Below are 21827 nucleotides of genomic sequence, written 5' to 3'. Positions count from 1 at the left end.
TTTGACAGACAAAGCTGGCTGTCTGCTTAAGCAACCGGTAACAGCATGGGTGGGATGGCTTCTTCAAAGCTGGTGTGGAACTTGCTTTCTTCTCTGTGTTCTGTTTCTTCTGGCTGCTTGTTGGCATGGGCGGTGGGTGGTTGTGCTGAGCAGGGCTGGCTGGGGATGAGGAGAGACAAGCACAAAGAAGGAGGCAAGGTTTGGAGGAAGGGAAGAGAGAAGCAATTCCCTGTCTCTGGTGGTTCGGCTGTGGATGACGGACATCTTGGTGCAGCCCAAGCCCAAGCCTTGTGTTTGCTGTGGTCTAGCGCAGGCAGCTTTTTTCCCCTGAAGCTGCAGATTAAAGCTCTGCCATATGATGCTTTCCCTTTCCTCACTTTCTCTTTTGAATATAACTCCATTCTGGATGAGTGCTTGAGCCACATGGACACTCTACTGCTCCCAAAGTACAGAGCAAGGAGGTGACATATGTCCCACTTTTCATAGAGCTGCCTGGAAGAGAGAGCGGCTAGAGCCAGTTGGGAAGACATAATTAAGAGGAATACTGTGAGTTTCTTTATTAGCATTTCCTTCCTCTGCCATCTAACCTTTCTTGCCTCTCCTGGGCTTGCCCCTCAATACCTGTGACGCAGAAGTTGTGGGTGCCACTCAGTGCAGGGCTCCTGTGCACCCAGCTTTTGGGGATGCTGTGCCATAATTCAGCTGAGCCCCGTGCTAACAAGGGCAGAATTATCTTTGGTGGGAAATGGGGCAGTTCTGGGCTGGAAAAAGCTAGCAGCTTTATCCCGCAGGATACCAGAGCATGCTCTCTCACTTGTGGCTGCCTGCCCTCTGCCTGCTGAACACCATTGTTCTGCCAGTGTAGCGAGCTCCCCTATGGGCTTGCTGGTTACAATATCCCTTTCTTCAGCACTGTATGTTGGGTCAGGCTGAATCTGCCTTGAATAAGTGCTCTCAGCTCCAAGTGCAGTTATCCAGCAGCTAATTCAGTCTCCAACTCCTATAATGCATCTATTCCAGCTGTGTTTATGGTGTTTTCAAAAGCCCCTCAATTGAATTATAGCTTTGCGGTGGCCGTTTGCCAGTGTTATCCAGTAATGAGGGAGGTCACTTAATAGAGATAGAAGCAAGAGATACATATTAACGAGAGCTTATTGAAAGGTGGGGTGAATTTCAACAAAAAAAATTAAAAAAGGAAATTATCAGGTTTTAAAATCAAACTTTGAAATTGGAAATTGCTTGGCTTGGACTGGCAGTAATACAATTAATAAATGTAATTAAAAGTGTAATAAAGAATACAGGAATTGTAAGTCTGTGCACATCCGTGTGAACATTTACAGCTGGCATGCGAGCAAGGGACCCAGTCTGGCAGAGATGGAGCCTGGGGGGGGAACCGAAACTTGGGTTTGTTTTGCTCTCAGCAGAGTCTGGAAGAAGGACTGCCGCTGTAGCAGAAGGCACTTGGACCCAGCATCAGCTCTGCTATACAGCACCTCTGAGATGCCCTGCCTTGAGCAAGAGGCATCAAACCCTCCTTCCTGCCCTGCAACGAGAAGGGATTGGTGGGAGCTCCTTTGACTTAAGCAGAGAGATGTCTGAGCCGGCTTTTAGCGAAGCACAAAGCTCCTTTCGTCCACCCTGCTGTGAAGTGGTGAGAAGGAGGGAGAGGGAAAAGAGCTGCCAGGAACAGCAGCAGGGAATTATTTAAGAGTAATATGTTGACCTGAGATGTAACAGGAGCGTGAAGCTTCTCCTGATGGGAGGTTTGAGCTCCTGCCTTGATGCAGGGGCAGCGTGAGGGTTGGGGGAAGAAAGCAGGACCCAAAATAGAGCTGGCAAGACTGTTTCAAGTGCTGATGTGGAGATCATAGCGCTTGCAGCTTGGTAGGCTGCCTGCTGCTCAAGCCCTTGTGCCTGTCGCTGTATGCCCCCAGTCCATTTGCGTCGCTTCATCTCATCGACCTTCAGACAGCTGTTTGGCCAGATTGCCTGCCGTTTTTCCACATTATTTGCACTGGTACAGCATGTGCGCATCCGCATCCTAATAATTTCTACCAGCTTCTGCTGGGGCGCTGCTGGGTGACTTTGCCCTGTGAGGTCAGATGGAAGTCCTCTACATGGCCAGCCACTGGAGATGGGGAGCAGGCTTTATTTAAGCATTCTTAAATAAATGCGAATGAGCATTTGTAGTGCCCACCCAAAGCTTGTAATGACCTGTCTGTAGGTTGGAAAAGTGGATGTATTTAAGGGAAGGGAGTGTCTGAGAGATTAACTCCCAGATCTTGTCTGGGTCATCTCTCACCTGTACTTCTATACAACTCTGACCCTGCTGTAAAATAGTCAGCACCACATATTTCCTCTCTCAGCCCTTTGCCCGCAGGGTGCCTGGTGTCAGGCCAGTTGGACAAGGCTGATGGATCAAGGCACATCTGAGGTGTTGGTGGTCTGTGGCCCGTGAAATGGTTTTGCTATGGTGGAAAGCTCTCAAAGGCACCATGCAAATCTGCTCCATTAGCAGGGTGAGCAGCTGTCTGACAGCCGGAGGGGTTTGTACTCTCTGGGAGCAGGCACTGTGGGCTGGGTGAAATGGCACGGATGCTGGCTTTTCTGCAATCAGCCTTTTCATTTTAGCCCTTTGTGAAGGAAGAGCTTGTTCATATAGCTTCACATATGCCTTAAAAGTTGTCCACACAAAAGTTTTCCTTGATCTGGGAGCCTTTTCCCTGGGAGCTCCTCACCCTGCCCACATCTGGTCTTCATTGTGCTGGTGTGGTCCTGCTGCTGCTTTGGTCCCCAGTGCTTCTGTAATGCCAGCTGGCTCTGTAGCCTGTGGGGAACATTTGGTGGCAGACAAAATGAGGTCGTGTCCTGATGCTCCCTAAAGGGAGCCCTGCCCAGTGCCTCTCAGAGTGAGCTACAGCCATGTAATATGCCTGGTAGGGCACATCATAGAATCATAGACTTGTGCCCCCGGAGATTGCCTCCTCCAGCTTGTAATCCACCTTGTATTGCCGTGTTGTGTCAGAGCAGCATCCATCAGAAATGTTATTACTAATGCATTTTATAGCAGGATTCATAGTAAGATATTAAAGACTATAGGTGTGGCCAGAGAGTGAGGTGTAAATATTTTAAAAAGGCCCTTTTCTGGTAACCTTTTCTTCAGCTTTAGGTGCCCTTTTGCAGAGAATAATGTGTAAGGCCTTGGTGTGCTAGCTGTCAATGTGCCCGGATTAACACAGGGCGCATCTGTGTCTGGTCACTCTTGCTGGAGGGCTGCATGGAGGTGACAGCCCAGGCTGGGCAAGGTGTTTGCTATGGTAGCCCGCACTTGGTCCATACCCATAAAAGCTTTTGGGTGGAAATACAATTCTGCTCACTCGAAGGTGTGTATTTCCTATGTAAATTGTGTATTGTTGCACTGGTGTGAGAGAGGTAAAGTCTTGGTCTCTCCTGTGTTTCTTCCTTGTGCAGCACCATCCTTTTTGTGGTTATACAGGGTTTTTAGGGTTGTTCATTCCTTATTTTAAAGCAAGTCTATCCTTGCTATTGATGATCCACTGAAACACAGTAGTCTCCTTCTACCTTGCTGCTTTTGGTTTGGTCTTCCTGGCGCTTTGGGCGTAACATGTAACATGCTGTTACCATTCAGTATTTCTTTGTGGCAAACAGGACCCCCTCAGCTTCTTCCTATAAGATTTTTGCAACAGTTCGAACCTTTCCCATTCATTTATTGCAAAATAAGAGGGGCACAAATGGCCTTGCTACCTTGCACCCCAGCATCCTCAGCCCATGCAGCTCAGTGGTACTGCAGCTGACTCACCACAACCCTTTAACTCCTGCAGCTGTTTGGAGGGCATGCTGAGCCACTCCTGCTGAGCTGCCTGATGAAGGATGGGGTGCTGGAGACAGGTCAGGAGCAGGTCCTGCTCCTGTTTGCCGTCCTTCTCCTCCGTGTGAGGCATCTGTCTGCATGTTTATTTTTATCTCGCGTCTGCTGGCATCATAACAAAGATTTAATGATATGACATAGTTTTGTCACCAGTTCTTTTTTTCTGTACTGAGTGAAGCTTCATCACTGGCTGCTGAAGAGAGTTGAGAGCTTTAAAAATGACAGAATTTGGTGACTCGTGTAGAAAATTCACCTGCTTGCCACAAGTACCTGTAGGCTGTTGTCTGTCTGCATTTCTTCTTTTCTGGATAGAAAAGATAGAATTTGTTATTTTTGCCTGTCAGGCGACTAAGCATAACCACAACTAATCTTTGCTAAGGAAGAATAGCCACGAGGGACACATGGAAGAGTCCTATAAATAGGCCAAATGCTGAAAATTTAGAAAGATGGTCTGTCTTGAGCTGGCCTGGTTCAGGGCTTAACAATCGCATCTCCCTGGGATGCGCCCTCTGCCTGTTACTTACCATCAAACACAAACCCCAGCCAGTTCTGTTTATACAGATGTTTTGCTCCATTGTTCAGATGATGGGCCGCATCTTTTGAGAAATAAAGACATCAGCCTCCTGCTGAGGAATATCTTGAGCCTGTTTGACCCAAAAATGGCAAGAGGATTTTAAAGACATACTTCTTACGCTTTTTAAAACTGATGGTCTGAAATAACTCCTGCATCCTGCCTGGGCATTAACATTGAACATGGGACATCTTTTCCTAGAGGACTGTCAATATGAGATGTCTGCATTCCACAGCTGCTTTTGCTTTTCCAGGGTTGAGGTTTGTTTGCTCAAGTTTGAGCTGGGGGAAAAGGATGCATTACCTCGAGCACTTCTTACAGGTCTGCGTCCTTTGACCTGTGTGCTTTTGGGAATATGGGCATGTGTTTGGTAGTGAAATTTTCCCACTGACTTATGCACTTTGGGCAATATCAGAGATTTCCCCCTCTGAGACTTTGCTGTTTTCCAGGCTCCTGTAATGCTCCTCCTATTGTCTGGGGTCCTTCTGCTCCCCTACTAAATTCCCACACACCATGCTTTGCTCATGCTTGCAGATGCCCACTGCCACCCACTGAGGTCGTGCCCCAGGGTGCCTTACAGCCCCTGGGATTCTTTGGTGGAGATGGCTGTTTCCCAGGGCCAGCCAGAAATTGTCCAGAGCTCATAGCCTGCTTGTATGGTTTTTGTTACCCAGGCCAATGAAGGGGCCTGGTCAGCAAAGCTGTAAAATAAGGATAAAAAACACAGTAATTGCCAAATCAGAGCTCAGGCAGTGTCTGCAAGGGCTGGAGCTGACAGCACCAAAGCGGGTGACCTCTGTGTTCCTCCAGGCAGCTTCTCCTTTGGAAGGACAAGGAGATGAACTCACTTCAAAGCCTGCTTTTGGGCTATTGTATGAAATACAATGCCAGGGAAATCAAGCTCTCCTCTTTCACAGCCAGCCTCACAGCCCCATAATCACGGGTGACCAGAGCGGATTTGCATGTTAAAAGGAGTGGCTAGGGGCACTTAAAAAGAAGGGAAAACATATTCATCAAGTCCAGCTTTATACTTATGAATATTATTACTCCTGGGGACAATATACCCCAGACCTCACTGGTGCAACCCTGCATCTACTCTTTTCACTGCCTCTCCTCCCCCCGTTAATGGTTAATTTCTAATGCTCTTTGTCCTGACATTGATACCCTAGTGGCTCTGAGGGAGGAATTTGAGAAGGTAGTTGTTGGAGCATGTAGACCTCAATGGTCAGAGCAATGCCCTGTAGCAGCAGCAGCAAGGGGAGGACTGCGGGATGCTCTGGGGCTGCTCCCGGCTGGCCATGATGGCTTGGGGAGGCAGGTAGCCCAAAGAAGGATGGGGATATGCTCTAGCCCTGTCTGAGAAAGTCTCTTAGCAGTGCTTGGAAAGAAAACACCCACCACAGCCCCCTCATGAAGGGCTTCTCCACCCCAACATGCCTCCCAAGCTGACAAAGTCCCAGTTTCTGAGCAGTCTAAATGCACAAACAAGGGTTAACATGCTCTGTGTGTGGCACAAAGTCAAAGCACAAAGACATGGCAGCAGGGCAGATACAGGTTAAGCCTGACAGAAAATCAGCAGTTGTAAGGCAAATGGTAGCAAACTGCTGGGACAAATGGGCTGGGGAGGATGTGGTGCCTTCATCGCTAGAAAGCTTTAAGGACGGGAATGATTTAGGTGTAGTACAAGGACGGGTTTCTCTTTTGACGTCCCTTCTAGCTATATCTTTTATGCTTTTATGATTGCTGTTCACAAAAAGAAGCAACTTGAAGGTGCTTTAAAAAATAATCTTCAGGCCATGCCCTGCGAGCTGCTAGGGTTTGATTTAGAGGGGAGAGAAAAGAAAGCAAATGAAAAATCTAGGTGGGAGCTGCAACCTCTCGCACCTCTGCAGAAGTGACACTGCAGTAAGGAAAGCAGAGTTTCTCTGGAGCCCAAGACAAGCTTAGGTATCAGAGCATGCCTACAATGCTGTATGGCTGGATGCAAGGACAGGGAGGCGTGAGGGATGTGTGTGGATGAGCATCCAGGGCCCAGACTTGTGAATGTGGGTTGCAGGACATGCACTGGGTTACCTGCTCTGCCTGACTAATCTTGCAGCAAATCTTGCCACCTGTCTTTGATGGCAAGTTTCTGCTGGCCTAAGCCTTCTGCTAAGCCTCGCTGGGGCAAATTTAGATGTTTTGGTTCTTTTCTGGTGCCATCACCAAGTATTAAACTGGTTAAATCAGATCTCCAGGCATGGAGCCCTGGTTTCTCACGCTTCCTAGTAGAGGTGGCGGTCTGGAACAGCCTTGATGAAGCCCTAGCCGTGTTTCACTGCAAGCTCTGTGGTTTCCAGAAACCTGAAAATGGCTCAGTTTGTTACTCAGCTTCGGCCAAGGATTTGCAAAAGGTGCTCTAGTTGGAATCTAGTTGCCTATCTTCTAAGATCTGTTTCTCCTCAAATTTCCTCTCCACCTTCTGAGCACTTTGTGATCCTCCTCGATGAGCTAAGGACAAAAAAATTTAATATGAATTAAATTAACAATTAGCTTGGGAAGAGGTTTGCAAAAATAATCTGTATTATCCCAACTGGCCACAGCCAGCCCCTGCCCCATCTCACTTCTGACCTTTGCTGTCTCCCTTTCAAGTTTTAGCTCTTCTTCAACCCTTAATGTGACTGTAAACATGTTACAAACATATGGACTTGCCCAACCCATCGTGATCTGTGCTTACCTGCAGCCTAGGTCCCCAGCAAAATCCTTTTCCTTGCTGTCTGTGCTTCTGCCTTTAGAGAGACAAGAATATGCATTTAAGATTTGCATAGGAACATGCAGCTGTTCCACCAAAAATGGATAATTGTTCTCCCTGCTGTGAAGTTAAACAATAAGAAGTGCCAAACTGCATTTGCCATTGCTGATTTTGTGCACTCAGCTGCATATTTTATGCATGTAGATTAGTTCCAGATTTATGACGATTTAATTGTTAATGTCTGTGTTAATGGGGCCAGGTTGTAGTTGCTGTGGAAACTATAACTTTGACTCTCGCGTAAAGTTCTCTGTTGCATTGAATGCATTTTTTTAGGCTCTCATATTAAATGCTTTATGGTGAAAATGGAGAGGGAATCAGCATTGAAAATAAAAGTGCCTTTGGGCGGAAAACAAGTTTCAGTAAAGAGAGTAATTTTTCTGGAAAGTTGTGATGTCTGGGAAAATGAGGGTTTGTGATAGAGTGCCATCTTGACCGCAGCTGTATAACTATTATTATAAGTGTGTAACAACTATTACAGCTGCTACAATACTGTAATAAAGAAAACAGCTGTATGACTTATAAATGTCTTGAAAATACACGACTGAAATTCTTGTTTTCCAGATATTCCTTCTAGTGGGCAAAGGGAATTGCTGATCTGTGTTTGATGGGAAAATGGGCTGGTGCACAATTTCACTGATTTTTTTATCATTATTTTTTCTCAGAATACACCGGTGGGCACTCCGATTTTCATAGTGAACGCCACAGATCCAGATCAGGGGGCAGGAGGCAGCGTGCTTTACTCCTTCCAGCCTCCTTCCAATTTCTTTGCCATCGACAGTGGCCGCGGCATTGTGTCGGTGATACGGGAGCTGGACTATGAAGTGACTCAGGCATACCAGCTCCAGGTCAATGCAACGGTGAGTTTTATCTTGGTGGCTACAGGAGAGGAGGCATCTTCTAGAGAGACTGCAATGGGGAAGGAGCTGTTTCTTACTTATTGTCTTGCCCTACTCTGGCATCTCCTTGGCCACATCCAGGATTTTCCACTTAAAGTATTTTACCTGGGTAGTTTCAAATCACTGCTGTGCTGCTCATGGAGCACAGCTGCACCTCTCCAACAGCAGCTCATGCATGTCAGGGCTTCTGTATAAAGGCAAACAGCTCCCTTGGTGAAGAAAGCCAGTATGGGGCATACAAACCATTAAATCATCTGGTCTCATTCATTAAGCATCATGGTGTATATACAAGTGGATTCACCTGTATTAACCCCCCTGAGCCCACTCAGCAAAAGCTGAGTTCAGGTATCAAGAGTTAAAATTCTGGTGGACAGAGAGAAACCAAGGTCCTAATATAATTACAGTGAGTACCACTGTACTGGGAGGGGACCCCTGGGAGATGTATGTCCAGGTAGCCACCATGGCAAATTTATGCCCTACCTGAATGGGAAACTTATTTCCTGGTGTGAAATCTAACAAGATCTTGGCAGGGAATGTGTGAATGGGGAACATGTGATTGAGGAGCACCCCACAAGCAGGTGCTCCTTTCCCATCTCACATGCAACAGAGGAAGGTGAGGTTCAGCCTTACACTATATCTGACCAATTCTGCATTCAGGAGATGGGGAGAAAACCCTTACTTGCCCCTCCGGACAGCTGGCTAGAGCTCTTGGAGCATGTGATTTAATCAAGATCATTGTCTTGATGCAGAACCACAAATGTCATGAGGACAGAGAGGGCTGCACAGGGCTGCTTTACTCTTCATGGCCACAGAGATTGGGCATTCACAGACTGCAGAGCCACAGGCAAACACCTCAACCTTTCAGCCCAATCCTTGCATGTCCAAGGCTGTGGAATTTTTCCCAGAAGCTTATTTTTTCTGAAATGTAGCTAATTTTATTTTAAATAATCCACTGATAAGAGGCCCTCTGCATTGTTTATTTCCTTATCAGTCTCTGTCACCAACACCCTTTCCCAGGATGTGCTTTTGACCTACCTATCAGGTTAGAAAATGTGGGACCAAACACAAGCCCTGATGGAAACATGCCTTTTATCCACATGTCCAACTCTGTTTTCCCCAAGAACACAAGGATGCACTTTGGTCCATCCGGCTCTATTGCTGTATCCCAGATCCAGTAGCCACCTGGAGCAAAGATAAAATGGGGGCATATCTGGTACTTGCTACCTAATACACTCCTGGCTTTTAGTCATTTCCAGCTCAGGGAGTTCAGAGACTTAAACATGAAGTCTCTGAACAGGGCTTGGTTGCAGCTGTGGGAATTTCTCCTCAGCTCAGTCACAGGGCACTGGTAATTTCTAGCAGAGAGGCAATGAGAAACCTTGGGGCAACACAGTCTGGGAAAGAAGGACAAGAGTCCACCAGTATACCAGGAGCTGGAAGAGCAAATGAAGTCTTTTGCCTGCTTGATAAAGAGTTTGCATGGTCTGGAATGGGAACTGGGGTGACAGTGAATTTGTGCTAGCTGTAAGGGTTGCAAGAAGATTGGTGGAGCCTTGCTTCAAGGCAGGAACCATTTCATCCCAATGATGTAGGCAGCAAGAGCAGATAGAATCTGGAAAGGGCAACATGAGAGATGGCAGGTGAGGAAACTTGCTTGCTTTTTCAGTGCTATCTGTAAACATTTAACCAAAATTTAAGAGGTGAAGGGGAGGGGGGGAAAAACATTATCTGAAGAAACAAAAGACTTCAACCTGATAACGCTAACAGCGGAGTGTGAGTCAGAAATAAGCATCCATCCAGGCCATAAACGCTGAGGCCTGCAGGTTAAGAGGATAATGTGCAAGCTGTGTTGTTGAATACGGTTTAAATTAACATTAATCTTCTGGCAATCAGTCCTTGCTGCTGTTCAGAGCCAGTTTGCACGAGTGTGTGGTAACCTCTAATGGTGGCCTTTCACCACAGTGCTTGCTTAGGGGGTAAGGAGAGATTTATTTCCTTCCTTTCATGTGTTATCTGTTTTCTCCTGCCTTTTTAGGAAAAGGCTGTGTGCATTGGGGTCACTTTTGAGCATCCATGGGACAAGGCTGCAGCAAGAGAAATGGTGTCAACAGGGCACTGCCAGGACAAAGCCAGTGTCAGTGTGCACTGCTGTTGCACTGGCTGCCAGAGTCTTGCACTGGGAAAGTGCTTGCAGCTCCATCCTGATGGGTGTGAGAGGGTGTAAGAAAGACGATGCTCCTACTGGGAGCATTTGACTGCTCACAAGCCACTGATGCTCATTGTAAGATTGCTGCATGCTTGTGACCTGCTTTGCAGAGCAGGCAGGATGGCTCCCCATCTCCCCACAGTTATGGAAACCGCTTGACTTGCATCAAAAGGCAGCTCCTGGTTACCCGTGTCCTGCCAGTTCCCATGCAAGATGGGAGGGAGGAGGTTTGCAGTTTATCAGAGCCAAAATAGTTAGCCCAGTGGAAAGGAGGTTGCTACTGTGAGGATGTATCCTGTGGTTGTGGTTTCCACTCTGCCTTCTGTGTGAGAGCTGAGGCATCTTATGAAAACAGAAGCAGCACTTAGTGTACATACCCTCTGCAAAGCTCAGAGCAGCAAATACAGAAAAGAATAAAGCTGGGACTGCAACACAGCCTAGAGGGTGATGAAGAGCAGTGGAAACATGAGGGAGCTGGTGGGCTTTGTCATGTTCCAGCTCATGGAGCCCAAGCTGTGCAGAAGCATTGGTGCTGGGGGGTATGAGATGCCCTGCTGTAATGTGTGAGTATGAGAGTCTGCTGGCAACCACACCCAGGTCTTATGGTGCCGAGGTACTCTAGGCTGTAGCTGCATTAAGTGGGAATTTATACTTTGAAGTAGATGTTGAACAGAGTTTCTTTTTCAACTGAAATGTCATGAAAACTGAATTGGTGCTTGCTCTATTTTAAAGGGTTAATGCTGCAGTGAAAAGCATATTTCAATTCATTTAAGCTCCAAGGGAAGAACAGTGGACAATAATTTCAGCATGAAGCTTGAAAAAGAGATGATTACCTGGACTACTCACAAATTTTGACCCAACTACTACTGAGAAACTTAATGCTGTTGAATAATTCTATTTGTCTAATAGAAATACTTTCTCTCCTCCAACCTGACCCTTGTGTTTTTCAAGGACCAAGATAAAAACAAGCCACTGTCTACTCTGGCCAACCTGGCAATCACCATCACGGATGTGCAGGACATGGACCCCATCTTCATCAACCTGCCCTACAGCACAAACATTTACGAGAACTCGCCTCCGGTAAGGGCTGCTGTTTTGCTCCGATGTGCATGACCATGGTGATGCACTGGGGGCCAAGGGAGGATGGAGCATGGTACGGGACAGAAAGCATAAGGTATCCCAAAAGAGTTGGAGGAAAACCTCCTCTTTGCAGAGATATTTGTCTCTCCTTCCGTCTATCACAGGTATGAATTGCTCTGCCCTGATGTTTGTGGCTTGGGTGCAAAGAGGGGTCCTGTTTCCATGCTAAAGCACAAATGCTCTGAAGTGTGAGATATAAATGGCATCCAAAGATAGGCAAATCTCTTTCTTTCTGAAACAATGCATTTCAAGCCACCCCCAAAATATTTTGCCCTTTTTAAAAAAGGGATCCTAAACCAGGAGGTTTAGAAAGCCTGAAGCCCAAATAAGATGTTTTCCTAAACATGTTTCTCTTACGTTTTAAAAAGGCTTTATGTTGTTCTTACTAACCCTAAGTTGCTCCCCAGAGAGCATATATGTGCCATTTCTAAAAGAAAACTTGACAAAAAACTTAACGTTCCTGAAATGAGCCAGTTTTGAAAATGTCGGAATCATCAGCCATTTCAGCACTTTGAGTATTTTCCCCCAGGTTTTGCCAAATTGATCCAATCTTTAGTTCTTCTGAAACCCAGTTTGTCAGCAAACTCACTGTTTGTGGAAAACGTCTCCCAGTCTCTAAATACAGCAGGGTTTTTGTCCTCTGCAGCAGATGACAGGGAGCGTGGCAGGCAGCTTTGGCTTTGGGAGCTGTTTGCTCTGCAAGCAGCAAGCATGCCCAGGGTCTTCAGCCAGAGGACCTTCAGCCCAAGGACCAGCCAGTACTGAGCAGTATCTGTCTTCCCAAGGCACAGCTGTGTATCCCATCTCTTTGTCTATAGGGCAAATATTTTTGTATATGGATGGAAAAACCTTCTGCCCTAAAATCGTATTGTGGTAAGCATCGATACCACATGTGAATCCTGCAACACCTCTTGTGCACTGAATCCAAAATGTCTTTTGGCTCAATTCATGCACTGGTAGGGGGAACACCAGCTCACTTCAGTTCATTCCTTTTTATTCACTTTGGAGCAAAGCGCTGGCTCTTACGGCATGGAGTTCTGGATCGATAGGGCTGAGTCCTTCTGTCACAAATCCCATGGTCAGACAGCACACAACCTGTCTGTTGGCCTGAAGATGGCCAAAAAATGGCTTCATGAATTGCTTTCATGAACTGAAAGTTTCAATGCGTTTTGATGCTGTTGACATTAAGGAGTATTTCTGTGGGGGGCAACATGAGCTGGAAGGGAATTAAAAAACAACTTAGATCGCATTTAACTGAGGGAAAAATAAGCATTCAATGGAATTACAGAAATGGAGGTCTCACAAGTATAAAAAATAATAGACTGCATTTCCTTCATGGAGTGACCTGGTATCCAGGAAAGGGGACCTCTCTCAAATTAGTGATAGACATCATTAATATTTATCAGCTGGAGCTCAACAATCTGTTTGTGTTGATACACTGATGTGTACCAGAGTTATTCCCAGAATATACACTGTTTGCAGCAGGCAAAGCAGCAAATAATTGCTGTGTAACCTGAAATAGGAAATGAATGAAGATGTGCTCACGAAACTGTCGGAAGTTTTCTGAAGGGTTTAGGGATTTTAATTTCTCTTGGGCCTGTGTAACATCCCCAAAGGCACTGAGGTATCCAAGATGGATAGGTGCCATCGCAGACATGGTGAAGAGGAAGACTGCTGAATGCGGGCACTACTCTGAGTGATACTGGTCTCTGGTTTGGGCCCAAAGTCCCATCTTTCCCAGGAGAAATCACTACTGAAACAAGGACGTGGTTTGCAAACCTGGGGTTTAACATGTGCATTATCATCTCTCCATGGGAAGTCTTCTCATCAGCTCTCCCCTACTACCTGAGGGAACCAGTTGCACATGCAGAGTAGCAACTGTCACCCTGCTGAATGGCTTGATTACTGAAAAGATAACAGCAAATTTGGATGAGGAGTCTGGGCTTGGTCAACTTCTGTTCAAAAGCAAGCTTCCAGGTCAAGCAGACAGGCTGCAGTGCATTTGTGGGTGATGTTTGCCCTGCCATCAGGCTCAGCAGGCCAAAATGTGCTCGAGAGATCTCATCCCAGCCCTAAATCTACAAAGCAGAGACTTGCTGCTGCTCTACATGCCCGCTCTCCGTCTCTCTTGCCTTTCTTTTTATCTGTGGTGCACAGCATGTCTGTGTTCCTCTATCAATATATCAGGCAAGAATACCTCATCTAAAGTGTATACATTACCTAATAAAATCCTTCTTATTTGGGATTATTGCATCAAATTTTAATTTCCTCACTCGAGTAACAGCATGTCAGCCAGCCCGTCAGTGAAGAGCCGATAGAAGGTGAAAAGAGTGGATAAACTGCAGCAAATTACCGCAAACAGATCTCTATCAGCCCTTTGACTGGAATTGACTGGAATTAAGAAGTGAGAAATGGGATTTTTTTTGCCGTGGCAGCTTTCTGAAGCGCTCCCCCCTCCTCCTCCTGCTGCAACGCTGGGCTGCGCTTTGCCTTTCAAGTCCCTAATCCTGTAAGAGAAGAAGAAAAAGGGGTGGAGGGGTGTGAGAGGGGAGAGAAGTGCCATTGTAGCTCTGATTTTTCTCCGGCTGGGATCTGGTAGCATGGTTCAGATGCATTTTGGGCACATGCTTATTCAGACACTGAGAATAAAGGAATTTCTTATGGGGCAAAGGAAGAAGATGCAGTGAGGAGAGGCTCTTGGAGGTGTTGTTTCTTCTTTCTTGATGCTGTCGATCTTCCCAGCGTGCCTCAGACATTTCTCCCAGGGCACCCAAGTGCACCAAAGCTGCCTGTAGCTGTGGCAAAGCTTAGCGACATTGTATTTTTCATCTTTAGAGTCTTTTTGGGTGCGCATCCCCACAGTGTTTGTAGACTGGACAGCATTGTTGATGTTCTCCAGACAACTCAATAGCAGCTGGAGGAGAGGGGCCATTTCCTCTTGCAGAGATTCTGTTGGCCTGATTGACCCCCTGTGTATAGACCGCTGCCAGGGCATGTTCCATACCGCATGGTAGCTTCAATGTGGGGATGAAAGAGGAGGAATCCACTTGCTAAGAGACAAGCTGAGGTCTATGAGAGTGTGCTTCATCCCACAGAGAGTCAAGTGCAGGCAAGAGCAGGAGCAAACCCCAAGGCCAGAAGTTGTATTCCCTTGCAATAGGATAGTACATGTCAAATATCATTAAAACAGTTTTAATTCCTCAGCACCATCCCCCTACTCCTCAGAAAGTCCTTGGATTGAAGAAATAATGTAGAATCAGTGCTATTTTTGCCATAGAGTCTCAATAGCTCCGAGTTAATTCTTTCTTATAATATTTCCATCCCATCAGTGTGAACACTTTATTAAAAGCTCAGGCTTTTATTAAAAAAGGATTGATTTACCACTGCCCCTCTTCAAAAAACCCTCAGATTTTGTTTGGATAATGTGCCATTCTTTATTTTCTTTGCCTTTTTTTTTAAGCATAGGCTTTTCCAGATTATTACTTTTCTAAACCTTCTTCCTCCTTCCCTAGAGGGAGAGTTATTCTGTTCTGATGCATCAGTCTATACCCACCAGCAGAGTGCTTTCTTTGCAGCCGCCATTGCCAACATAGGCAAGTTGGTGCTTGTTTTAAGAAATGTCAGGAATATTTTGGAGATTGAGAGCTGTAGGTTTGTGTCACAAATATTTGGGGTGAGTCCTGGGCAAAGCTGTTAGCACTGGAAGTCAACGTGGTGTGTCCATGAGTAAGTAGAAGCCTTGCCAGATGTGCTTGTCTAGAGACGGTCCCCTCCAATTTAGGGGTGCATTTGGCTGCCTCAGGGAGCCAGGGCACAGCATCTTCTGCCCTTACTGTGCTAAGACCTAGACAGTAAAATGAATATTGCTGTTGTCTGATAGGATTTTGGAAGAAAAACTGGAAATTGTTGAGATGTGGTTGTTGAGAGGTCAGTCTTTGCTGTTGTGGTATTACTGTGATCAAGGGTTTGCTTTGGTTTGGGCGTTTTCTCATTTCTAGTCTCTCCTATCTGTTTAGTTACCTCTGCTGGTACAGAAGCCTCTGGGCAAGGCTTCATGATCATCAGAGGAACTAAGAGATGAGTATAGCCTGTGTGTACGATCATGTTTTGCATCTCATCATCTTAGTCCAACACATGTTGAATGGAATTCTCCTTCCTGTTGGCGATGTTGAACTATCATGCTATGAGGCTATCTTCATCAAATACAAAAACAATAATTACCACCAGTGATGTGGATAGACATTATGCCTATCCCGTGGCAATTGTTCAGTCTCTTCCCCAGAATGATCAAGGTCATAAACACTGTGTGAATGCTTGGGGAGGGATCATTCATTCTCAGGAGCTGGGATCTACCAGTTTTGTGGATACTGGAAGACTCTTGTGAAAGAGGTATGTATCAGGTAGGATGGAAACCAGGGAGGATGCAAAGCGGTGCCCAGGTTCCTGTTCTTCCTGTGGTTCCAGGAGACGGCACCCACAAATGTTAAGGAGCTCAGCTTCACCCTGGCATGTATTTCTCCATCACTGGTGAAGTGTGGCTCATCCCCAAGAGGGGCTGGTGAAGGGGCTTGTGAAGAAGGAGACACACAGGTCTGCAAGGAGAATGGGGGAGACTAGACTCAAAAACCAGGAGCGTTAACCATCATCATGGGCTTGCAGTTGAACCTTGGAGTGCTCTCTAACAGCCTTCATTCTTGTGATCAGATGTCTGGATAATTTCTTTCCTATGGATGTCTCTACGATACACGCTGCTAAGATACCAGAATGAGATTCCTCCTCTTCCCCTCCCTAACTTTCCCTGCTGCAACATCTGCATTCATCCTTTTATCTCTCCCAACAGCCCTTCCCCTTGGCTGCTACAGGAGGGACCTTTCCCACAGATAAAGCGGCCGCAGTGTGGTGGGCCGATTGCTATTCCTCAGCCATCGTGGCAGCCCTGCCTTCTCCCGCAGCTGCCTTCCCTTTGAAAGCGCTGCACAGCAGGCGATACTTACCATTCTGCGCTGCTCCCTCACTTTTTGACAGGTGATGAGCGAGCTATAAGGTGGACCAAGAGCCTTCACCCACTGCCTCTGCCATGGAGGAGCTCTCATTTTGCCAGGGAGCAGAGGGGGGCTCACACCTTCCCCATGGGGACAGCAGCTTAAAATAGAGTATGCTGGGGGACACCATGCTGGACTGCATGCCTGCCCTTTTTTCTTTTCTCTACTTTGCATTGCCTCCTTTCCATGTCCCTTGTTCCGCTTTTCCACCTGCTTCTTTCCTGCTTTTCTTGTGCTTTTTATCTATCCTTGCTCCTTTGGAAAGCGCAGTTATTGTCAGTGATTTAGAGACTCTCTGGTGGCTGCTGAGCCTCACCAGCCGAGTACTGCTCAAAGGCCAGTGACCTGGGATTTATGGCTAATGTTATCGGTTAATAACATGGATTTACTTAAGGAGTCCACTGAAATGCCCTCAGAGATCAGGGCATGGGCAGTCTACCTGGTCCTAGGAGCCTTCTTTATGGCCAGCAGCGGTAAAGCATCTCCATCGAGCCCACAGGGGCATGGCTGTGAAACCCAGGGAAGATGGCAAGTGGTGATGTTTCTGCAACAGCTTTCCCTTTGGCCTTCAACTGATGGATTGCAGGGCAAATGCAACACTGCTCTTCCGCTGTGCTCCTTTGTTAGATACGCAAATGCCTCTGTTGACATTTCCTTTGGGGGGGGGGGGGGGAAAGCAGCTTTTTTCCCCACTGTTAATAAACCAATGGAAATGAGAACAGCTGAGTTGTAATCTTTTTCACACTACATTAATTATGTGCATGTGCATGTGTTTGTATTCACATGGGCTCACTGCAGTGCCGCGGGAGAAGTACAGTTTACGGATTTGACATAAGTACATGATGTTTTTATTTAAAGCACTAAACAAGAATTTTGGGTGACTATTATGTTATTCACTTCTGGGGGATTCCTGGGCTTGTGGACCTGCCTTTCAGGCTGTAAGAAACAGGTCGGTCCTGAACAATGGAGGGTGAGATGGGTGAGCTGACAGCTGCAGAAGATCCTGCCTGTGGGCAATCCCTGTTCTCAGCATCTGTCCAATCCTCCTTCTCCTTAAAGGTTTCAGTTAAATTCTCTGCAGCTTGCCTAGTAAGTTATACAGCTGGATGCCAATGGCCAGCAGAGCATTCCTTGTTGCCTGGGTGCCTCATTTGAAGAACGTAGGGGAAGAAGAGGACCAGTTGAAACTGGGAAGCCACCAGTAGATAGAAGTGGTGTAGTGACCTGTGCTGAAGATTGTGGTGAGGGTGAATTGTTGCCATTGTTTATCTAGAGCCTGAAGAGTGAAAATATCTGTGGTGCAGGAGTGTAAGCTTTGCCTGTCAGCCACAGCCTGTGCAGTTGTGATGCTATGAGGAGGCATGGTTTTGCCATTGCTGCACCTTCTTCTTCTTCCTCAAGCACTCAACAGCTGTGCTTACCACACTCACGTTGCTTCAAATCCTTTCCCTCTAGGCAGGAGATGCGCAGCATGAGGAATGTGTCTGGTGGTGCTCTCTCCAGTCCCTACAGACAGTTGCCTTGGTATAAACCTAGGAAGTCAAGCTCATCCTGCTTAGTGGTTCTTTTACAGGACATGTTCTCCTGGTCATGCTCTCAGCACTGCCAGCTACATCCTACTGTGGCTAGCAGAGTTTTGCAGCTTGCACAGGAGTGAGGAGTAGTGAGCCTGAACTGCCCCAAGAAGCAGGTGATGGGACTTTTCCATTACATGCTTTGTGCTTGGACATGTCTGGACAAGACATGCTTGTCCTTTTCCTAAGCACATGACCCATGGTAAGAAGTGCAAGGCCTTAGGAGGGCACCCCAGGAGCCCCAGAAGTGCTCATCTGGGGTGACTGTAACGCGTGTCTCCTCTCCCTCCCCAGGGTACCACCGTGCGGATGATAACAGCGATAGACCAGGACAAGGGCCGTCCCCGGGGCATCGGCTACACCATTGTCTCAGGTAAGTTGGGGAGAGAATGTGGTGGGGAGCCTAGCGGGGATAGAGGATCTAGCCCTGCAATAAGTCTTTGTACATCCCGTGCCTGGGAAATTATATTTGGCTAAGTATCTTCTTGACTGTACTGCTTGCTCTTTTGATTCAACATCACTAATTACTGTAGCTTACTGCTACAACCGAAAGCTTTTACCTCCCTGAAAAGCTTTCTTTGCTTCCAGCACTGTTGGAGCGCTTCATTTGTGGCATCCCTTTTCCTCAAGCAGCAGACGTTATTTTTAACAAATTTCGGAATATCTCATAGCAAAACCTTTCTGTCCTAATTGTGAGCTACAAGCAGCTCTACTTTACGCAGCCTCATGGAGGAGACCTGCAAAGAGCTGGGCGTAAAACTCTTGCTGGCAGCGCAGTGTTTATTGTTTAGGGAGAGAATGGGACTGATTATGGGCTGAATGGCTCCTGGCAGTTTCTGCAGCGTTTCCCAAAGCCGCCGTCTCCCGCACCCACCCCTTCGAGGGCTGGCCTCCCAAAGCACTGCCAGAGCTTCACAAGCTGGGAGGCAGGGGCTGGAGCCACGAGGGTGCAGGGCTAGAAAATTAAGTTTAATTCAAGCACTGGAGGGTTTCTGCCTTCTGACAGGAACGTGGCTTGATCCCGTTTTCTTGGGGTGACTCTGAAGCTCAGGGTACTCCTCCCAGGGTGTGTGGGTACCTTGCTGAAAGTGATGTAGCTGGTCACCCAAGGACACTTGCTGGGCAGTGCTTGTCTCCTTTGGGTCCGTAGTTTGTGGATCTATTCTGACGTCTAAAGAGCCATGGGCAGGGCAGTCTGGGCAGGTATTTCCAGATAAAACACAATTGTGCATTGAAAAGGCAAGTTTTGGGAACTGGACCCACCTTATTTAAGATGCCTTGAGGTCAGTGGGACTCTGCCATATCCAAGGCAGACTTTGATGCTCACTGGACTGCACTCAGACCCTGCTTTGGTGGGGTTGTGCCCCAGGGATAGACAGACTACTTGAGTTAACCCAGGAGCAAGGGACCAGCTTGGTGGGTCTGGGTTGTAACCCTATTTCTGGTATTGCTTTTTCTGGAGAGACCTTCAGAGGAAGAAATGGCTGTAGTGCCTGCTCTCCCTGCTGTGCCACATGCTTCAGATGCTGGTTGGCAGTTCCTTCAAGCTACATGTGTGGAAATAATTCCCCAGTTCCTCAAAGCCCAGGCATTTCAAATTCTCTTTCAATCAACCTTTAGGGTCAAGGTGATTTCACCCTGATTTTCAAGTCCGCTGATCCTGACTGCAAGTACCTTGGTTAGTGTGCCTTTGAAGATGCAAGGATTATTTATTCCTCTAATTTCTTCTGCAATTTATTCTAATGTTCCCCTGGCATGAATTAAGTGAAAGATTCCCCCAGATTGCATGTATCAACAGACTAAAGTGCAGCAGGGACTTGCTTTTGTCTCACTGGAGACTGGACTGAAACCTCTGATTTTGCAGAGGCTGTTGAACGACTCTGAGGATGGTTAAAGATTCAGCTTATAGAAACTCCACCCAGCTCAAAGTCTGAAGATAGCCAGCAGCTGGGAAATCACCCTTGTCCTGTTCATCCACCCTCCTTTGGGCATCTGCTGATGGCCACAGACCCTTTTTCTGACAGAGTGTGCGTTATGCTGTAGGTATCTAATTTTCCCTTGTCAGCACTGATGCAATACGAACAGCTCTGGGTTTCTGAGGGCCTTTATTTGATGGCTTAAACCTACAGAAACAACTGTGTAATCTACAGGGGGTTAATTTGCTAAATGCATCCATCCATTCATGGTCATGTCAGGCTTTCTGCTCATTGTATGGTTCAGCAGCTCTACTGAATCGAGGAAACAAACCTTGGACCCTGGATTTTTACCTGGAATGTTCATGCATGCTCTTATTTCCATGTCTAGCTTTGCAGGAGGTTTTCCTGCAAAACAGTCATCATGTCCCTTTGCAAGTGTCCCCTGCTCAGTGCCACGGTAGCATCAGTCTGGTCATTATGGCTGGATGGAGGGATGGTGGAAGGGAGCCGGGCATGCTCTGGGAGCCTGGCTGGGGAGGATGGGGTGTGCAGAGTGACAGGCAGGCAGATCAATACATACAGCTTCACATCTGCTTGCATATGCCAAAAGCTTAATCCCTGCCCCCAAGTCCTGCCTGGTGGGGGGCAGCTCTCATATCAGAGAATCAGGCAGAACACATCAAAGAGTGATTAAACTGCTTTGCATTATTTATTTTTTTTTTCCCAAACATGAGAATTGCAGAGTATTTTTATAACTGGCCAGGAGTCATAGAATCATGGAATGGTTAGGCTTGGAAAGGACCTTAAGATCATCTAATTCCAGCTCCCAGTGCCATGGGCAGAGACACCTCCCACTAGACCAGGCAACCTGCCTAACCTGGCCTTGAACACTGCCAAGGATGAGTCCTCCTTCTGTTGGCACCAGCATCTTCCAGAGTGATATGCTGGGAAGGATTAACCCATGAATGGACTGAGGGACAACTGCTGACACCTGCTATTGCCTCCAGCCTCCTCCCCATCTTCACCCTGCCTTCAGCTTAAGGCAGAGATTTTCAAGATCCCTGAAGCCAGGCTTCAGGATTCCTTCTTTCCACTGTGGGTTGTGTTTGTTGCCAGAACCAGAGTTGGCCAACTCTTTTCAGCTTCCAGACTGTGGTCGAGGTGTGTGGCTGAAGGCAACTTTTAAAGAAAACATGGTCATGGAGCAGACAAGTTTTTCCCTGAAGTCATAGGGTGTGAGTGCCTCCCTGCCTTGCTCAAGGCACTCTCTTATACCTTACATGATTTGATTCTTGCTTTTTAAAGAATATGTTACTTCCTGATGCCTGAGAGTGCAGACATGGGAACCAGCAGCTAGCATGCCTCCAAAATCCTGCTCACTCAAGGCAAGTGATTTTTTTGGCAGGCAGGTAAAGCCTAATTAATTTGTCATTATCCTCAATCACAATGGTAAAGGTCAGCAAGCAGATTTTGTGCCTGAGCTGGTAAATTTTTATGGCAATTTTGCAAAAAAACAGCTTAACATATGGGAATACGGAAGCAAATTAAATTAGAAACCAACCGTAAGCAAAAGTGAAAATGGCCAGTGGAGGTTGTAATTGTACTCTTCAGCTCCTTTCCACAAGGGGAGGTGGCAGTGATGCTGTTCTGATTTCACAGCAGGAATGGGTGATGCTTCCCCCACGCTCTCCCATGTCTTCAGGTACAGGGTTCACGTGTGCCTGGTCTGATTTTACTAACTGGTGTTGAATATACAGCAGTGAGAGGGCTGAAAAGTGACATGGCTGTTTATCATTCCTTTG

At 46.8% G+C, this 21827-nt stretch overlaps 1 protein-coding gene across 12 annotated transcripts in view; it reads left to right on the top strand.

The window, feature by feature from the left end:
* Nucleotides 1–21827, top strand: part of CDH23 (cadherin related 23) — a 208062-nt gene that overhangs the window by 84804 nt on the left and 101431 nt on the right. For all 12 annotated transcript variants that reach the window (XR_008971454.1, XR_008971452.1, XR_008971453.1 and 9 more), the window contains exons 7-9: nt 7914–8108; nt 11305–11433; nt 18404–18482. Coding sequence is in view for 9 of the 12 variants with exons in the window: in XM_057403314.1 (XP_057259297.1) it covers nt 7914–8108; nt 11305–11433; nt 18404–18482 (403 nt within the window). In the remaining 3 variants the exon portion in view is untranslated. The remainder of the gene's footprint in view (nt 1–7913; nt 8109–11304; nt 11434–18403; nt 18483–21827) is intronic.

Source organism: Pezoporus wallicus, unplaced genomic scaffold (assembly GCF_028554395.1).
Source record: "Pezoporus wallicus isolate ANWC-B61680 ecotype Strahan unplaced genomic scaffold, APGP_CSIRO_Pwel_v1 contig_4264, whole genome shotgun sequence".
Taxonomy (NCBI): domain Eukaryota; kingdom Metazoa; phylum Chordata; class Aves; order Psittaciformes; family Psittacidae; genus Pezoporus; species Pezoporus wallicus.
Note: the sequence above shows the minus strand (reverse complement) of the source record. Positions and strands in the feature narration are given on the sequence as shown.